This window comes from Anser cygnoides, chromosome 16 (assembly GCF_040182565.1).
Source record: "Anser cygnoides isolate HZ-2024a breed goose chromosome 16, Taihu_goose_T2T_genome, whole genome shotgun sequence".
In the NCBI taxonomy this organism is placed as follows: domain Eukaryota; kingdom Metazoa; phylum Chordata; class Aves; order Anseriformes; family Anatidae; genus Anser; species Anser cygnoides.
Genome location: NC_089888.1, coordinates 1,490,634 through 1,496,505, shown reverse-complemented (window position 1 = coordinate 1,496,505; position 5,872 = coordinate 1,490,634). Strand labels below are relative to the sequence as shown.

The 5,872-nt window shown below is 47.3% G+C and overlaps 1 protein-coding gene across 1 annotated transcript; it reads right to left on the bottom strand.

Annotated features, from left to right (window-relative positions):
• Window positions 1-703: 703 nt before the first annotated feature.
• FNDC11 (fibronectin type III domain containing 11) lies at window positions 704-3,844 on the bottom strand. Its single transcript, XM_013188855.3, has 3 exons — window positions 3,707-3,844; window positions 2,224-2,365; window positions 704-1,740 (listed from the first exon to the last, which is right to left on the bottom strand). The coding sequence occupies exon 3, from the start codon at window positions 1,709-1,711 to the stop codon at window positions 794-796; it is 918 nt and encodes a 305-aa protein (XP_013044309.3). The 5' UTR covers window positions 1,712-1,740; window positions 2,224-2,365; window positions 3,707-3,844; the 3' UTR covers window positions 704-793.
• Window positions 3,845-5,872: the final 2,028 nt, after the last annotated feature.

Sequence of the window (5,872 nt, the reverse complement as noted above, 5' to 3'; positions counted from 1 at the left end):
TGTTTATGTGACAGTTTGAATAGAATCTGTGTGGGAACACCTATATTTGGACTGAGCCAAATGTTAAAAAAAGAAAACTAGCATTGACTGTGGTGCATGGCAGAAAAGATTGTCTTCTAGATATTGGTCTAGTGGATGTATTACCCTTTCCTGTTTGTTTTATTTGTTAATTTTAAAAATCAGACTGAACTTTTCACGCTCTGTAGGGGGTGAACATGAAATCATGATTAGGTAATTACAAGGCACAGGGGGGAAAGGAGCCAGTGACGGTGACACGGTGCGGAGAGTGATTTGAAGAGCTTGAGATTCAGTTCAGGTATTCTGGAGGAAGGATGCTGGGAAAAATAAATTGGGGAAAACAAACAAACAAATGAACAAGAAAACAACTAAAAAAACCAAAAACACAGCACTGCGAGAAGCCAGCACAGGGCATCTTCAGAGGAAGGCAAGCACTGGATGATAGAGATGTTTCTACCTCCTGTGCTTTGCATCCAAGGTGGCGTGCAAGGCTGCCTATCGGCTTCTAGCTACGTCCACCTGGGAGTTGTGGGCAGTAGGAAGTGAGCATTGAGCACTGAATGGTATTTATGTTATTTTTTCTGAGAAATTTGGAATTGCTTACTGTTAACCTGGAAGGATTTGTGGAAGGCACTTACAAAGTTGCTGATGAAAACAGAAAAAAAAAAATCAGATTTACGCAGTGTTTTATTTTTTTTTTCCTTTATTTATTTTTCTCATTTACCTTTTTCAAGTGGAAAAAATGAGAACTTTTTCTGCTGCCTTATTCTTCTGGTTAACAGGTCCTGCTGTCTTCAGCTGAGTTCACTGTCGTCAGTGTAATGGTGTCATGCCATGTTTCATAGACAAGTGTGTAAGTCTCTGCTCTTCTAATTGTGAATTCGTATGATCTGTCAGGCAGCAGGTCGCAGACTACACATGTGTCGGAGACGACTTCCAGAATCCCCCTTTGTTCCACTTCTGTCTCAGTTCCGTGCGTCAGTAACCTAAAATGCAGCTCATACTGCTCAAAGGGTGACTCCTGATTTTCAGTAAACCATTTGAGATGGGCCCAGTTCTTGTGAGCAACTGATTCTTTTCGATCAAACATCACTGGCATCTTTGTACTGAGAAAAAGCTTAATGTCTGGGATTCTGGTACCTTTGATGTCCGCATGTGACACCAAACGGTGCTTGGCGTGGAGCTTTCCTGGGACTTGCAGGGAAAGGAATTTGTTCATCAGCTCAGAGAGATCTGACAGCTTCTGCACAGCTAATTCCCACTTGGAGAGGAAAGTTACCACGTCGCTTGTCTCTACGTAGCAGGCCAGCTCCTCCCGACCTCGTTGCAGCTGTTCTAACAGGTCAGTTAAAAGTACCAGCTGGATTTCAGTCTGGGTTCTTGCGACCTTCTTCATCCTCTGCAATCTCCAGGGGTCAATTATTTGGAAGATGTCAGTGGAAACCAATACATGGTTCTGGTCTCTCAGGATTACGCGTGAGGGCAGAACCTCAATATAGTAGTAAGACTTCTTCAGAAGCTCAACTTTCTTGTGATGATGCTCAAGGAGCTGGGGGCTCAGGTGAGATTGCAGGAATTGTAGAACATGGCTTTTTCTCTCCATGTACATGTTCAAGATAGCATTGTCTTGTTCCTCTCTGCTGCACACAGTGCTTTCCAAACTGGTTCCAAATTCATTTGGATTCACATTCATGATTCCAAAATTTGCTGTGTAAAAAGTACCTATAAGAAAATTAAGAACCAAAGGAGAAGCGACTGTGAAGGGAGCGTAATCATGGCTGTGACTCTTCTCTCTTAATTAAAGCTTAGCTTATAAATTTATAGATGAGAAAGAACTATTAGACTAGATGTAGTTTTACAGGAATTTTCCTTTATAGTTGTATGGTTTCTAATGTTTTGTACAGCCTACATTTATATATTCTAATCAATTTATCTCCTGCTACCCACCCCTGGAGAGGTTATACCTCTGTATAATAGATTAACTGTCAGGAATTATTCTCCAGTATACTCTACCAAATTGGTTTTCTATCTTTTTATCTTCCCTTTCATTTTAATTAGATGTGTTTGTACTCCTGTAAGCAATTTCTCTCCATTCTTCTACATCTCTGGAGATGTCTATTTTTCTCTTGTAATCTGCTGGGTTATTGAGGTTTGAGAGCCTCTAAACCACATTTTCTAAGCCAGTTCCTAAAGCTACATAATCACCTTGGCGAGTCCTCCACGCGAGCAGGTATGCAGCAAGCAGAACCAGGCAATGCTCTGAGCGCAGCCTCACAACAGCTTTCGAGAGGTAAGCCTGCACTTTTCCTTGCGCCTCGGCTTTAAGCAGCTGCTGGACAGTCGTAACCTGGCAACGTGCACAGTGATGTATTGCTTCCCCTTTCTTTGGTTATAGTTTACATCATCACCCCAGCCCCTCATAGCAACTTGACTTCCCTTGCCTCTAGAGCCACGGTGTTAGTAGTCCACAAGCGATTTATGATAAAAGGACGAAATTTCATGTAAAGCACCTTTGAACAGATAATGGTTCGCCAGTAAGGTGTTTCAGTAGTGGTCTTTTAAAACTCTGTATCTGCTCCCTTAGTCTTAGCAGTTTCATTTACTGACAAAGATGTGTCCTTGGTGGTGCCAGCTGAGTCGAGGTGGGAAGTGTTTCTCTAGTGTGTCTTAGCTGAGGAATCTCTGGCTCATGTATCATAGGCAGAAATTAGCTAAATTCTTATGTTCCCATTGCCACTGATATTGCAATGAGAACCCAACTTGATACCGAGAATGTGGTTTTCCCAAACTGAACATGCTTGATTTGTAAGAGAAATAAATGTGAGAGTCTGAAAGCAAGTTTTTGTGGCCCCAGTCATACTGCAATGATGTGATCTAGCAACTTGCTCTACGTAACTGTCTAGTTTTATATAAATTATTGTAGTACCTAACTGTGATATTTTAATACCTACATGTCTTGTAGAAGCTAGATGGTGTTATCTAGTTGACAAATAGTTTTTTCTTAGCCTCCCTTTCCCTAAATAGATAATGGAACTAATAATACTTCCTCACAACAATTTCAGGAGTTAGTAAACCTTTCAGATGACTGCATTTTATACTAATTCACTCATCCACAGCAACTTTTTTTTTTTTCCAAGAAAGCTGTCAACTTAAAAAACAAGCTGTATTTTCTTTTCACTTTTTCTTTCCACAAAAATACCCTAAACCAAAGCAGTGACAGTTCTTGGCAGCCCAGTATGGAGTGGAACAGGGACAGCAAATGCAACAGGTTACACCACCCCGCTTTCAGAGCAATTTGGCTGTCTAGAGCAGTTTGTTTGCCCACAGACAGAGATGTGATTGTGGTTGTTTTCCTTTCTGTTTTCGTATCCTTTTTTTCTTGCCAGAAATGTCTCTCTTTCAGTAGCACCGCTATGCTTGCAAGCACGGAGGCTGCAGACGCACCAGCCTGGGGCTGTGTGGCCCTGGGCACCCCAAGGAAAAGGCTGGGGGTGGAAAGGGTGAAACAAAGGAAGGTAGAGCCACCCCAACACCTTCCCCACGGCTGAAACCCAGCCCTGGAGAAGCCCTGACCCCTTCAGCAAGGACCAAGGCCCCCTCACCAGCCCAGGAAGGCTGCAGCAGCGGGAGGCTCTTGCTCAGGACAACCCCAAATCACATCGCCCAGCCCGGGGCAGCCCTGGCCCACCTTGCCCAATCTCAGGGATATCCACTCTACCTTGACCAGTCCCAGGGAGTCTCGTCCCACTTCAGCAGCCCCCAGTGCCGCCGTCCCAGCCTGGCCTGCACCCGCGGCCTGGCTGCCCGCAGCAGGCTGTGGCGGTTGCCATGGTGGCGCATTGTGGCATACGGGGGCTGTTCCGGGGCCGAGGCCTGTTCCAGGCCCATGGCTAGGGTTGCGGGGTGAGGATGAGGATTGCAATGGGAGAAGGTTGTTGGCTGTACAGACGTGGCAATAAACAGGGCATGCTCCCAGAGCACTGCTCCGTGCGCTGTCCCCAGGCTGCGGGAAGAGCAATGTCCGCGGCAGGGAACCCACTGGCTGGGTGCAGGAGTTGTGCCCATTCCCTACAGTCGAGTAGCAGCTGGTTTCCGTCTCCAATCTGTGCTGGTGGGGCCAAGTGCATGTGGTCCTGCTACTTCTCTCCCAAGCATCCCCTTTTTACAGAGGTGCTTTTCCTAGCACACGCGCTGGGTTGTGGGTCACACCCTGGCTGTCTCAAGGGATGAAGCATTAGGGATTCCTCTCCTAATCGTCTGAGTCTCTCCTTGTTCAATCAGCAGTGTTTATTTTTACTTTGGAAGCAGTGTCTCAGATTGCTTTAACAAGCCAGGTGCTCAATGGCTGGCTGTGATGGTGTCGCGGTGCACCAGACCTGGGGCTGAGGGACTTGGAGCCAGCTTTGGCTGGGTTTTGCGTGCTTCCTCACCACCGCCAAGGGCTGTGCCAAGGAGTCCTGGGCTGCCAGCGTGGTTTCCTGGAGTGCACTGAAGAAAAGAGCGTGAGAGTGAGGGCAGATCCCTCTGCCCTGCCCCGTAACAAGCAAGTTCTGTTTCCCTACCATTTTGTGCCCTTGCTGTGGGCTATGGGAGTGCTCAGCTGATGGCAGGACTGTGTTCTGAGGAGTCCGGCTGTCGTGGTTTAACCTGGCAGGCAGCTAAGTGCCGCACAGCCTTTCACTCCCTCCCTCCTGCCCCCAGTGGGGGAGAGAATCAGGGAAAAAAAAAAGTAAAACACATGGATTTAGATAAACACAGTTTAATAAGGTAGAAAAGGAAAGAAAAATTATTATTATAAAGGAATATACAAAGCAAATGATGCACAATGCAATTGCACCTGCAATTGCCACCCTCCCCAGCCAACTCCCCCAGCTTTATTGTTCCAGATGACGCCACGTGGGATGGGACATCCCTTTGGCCAGCTGGGGTCAGCTGTCCTCATTCTGTCCCCTCCCAGCTCCTCGGGCACCCCCAGGCTCCTCACTGGCAGGAGGAGCTGTGAGGAGCTGAAAGGTCCTTGACGTGGTGTAAGCACTGCTCAGCAACAGCTAAAACATTGGTGCGTTACCGACGTTATCCTCATCCTAAATCCAAAACACAGCACCGTGGCAGCTATTAGGAAGAAAAATAAGTCTATGCCAGCCGAAACTAGGACACGGCAGCTCAGAGCAGGGTGTAGTACACGCAACGCTGAGCAGAAAAGCTGGCTCCATCCTGGGAAGCCCTAGCTGCTGCCTCCCTGCACCCTGCACGGTGGCCTTGGTGAAGTGCCATGCTGACACACTTGCACTGCAGGCACCTTTCTGGGGCTGTGAATTGCCAAATGGAGGTACATCTTTGTCTGCCTGTGTCTGGTGAATCCTCTCAGCCCCAGCTGCGTGGGCTGGTCCAAAGAACTGCACGTTTCTGGGAGGTTGATTGCGAATGACCGTGCCCTGAATTCCTGAATGTTGGAACACCATCCGCCAGCACCCCACTGCCGCTCTGCTTAACACCTGCTCTGAGCCCAGAGTGGGATTTGGGATACCCACAGACAGGCTTCAGGTCTGCTCTTTGCTGCTCTGTAGATGTTACCGCTCCCCAGGAAAGCACAGGTGATTCGGGGTAACAGTGGGATCCGCTGGGCTTTCTGACACGCTGCGGGGCGGGGCGGTGGGTATTTTCACCTTCCAGTGGTGAATCTGGCAGTTTTACAGCTGTGGCCAAAGATACTGCAGTGTTTTGCTCTCAGCAGGGAGACTGAGGCTGTTCCACAAAGTGTCTAGGAGTTTTGTTAACTTAAACACACAATCCTTATTAGAAAGAGGTGTTGAAATAGGATATAAACCGCTCCATTAAGCAATACAAGCTACCT

What these genes read in the sequence shown, in the direction of transcription:
- FNDC11 (XM_013188855.3), bottom strand. Translation starts at nt 1,711, where the DNA reads ATGAATGTGAATCCAAATGAATTTGGAACCAGTTTGGAAAGCACTGTG.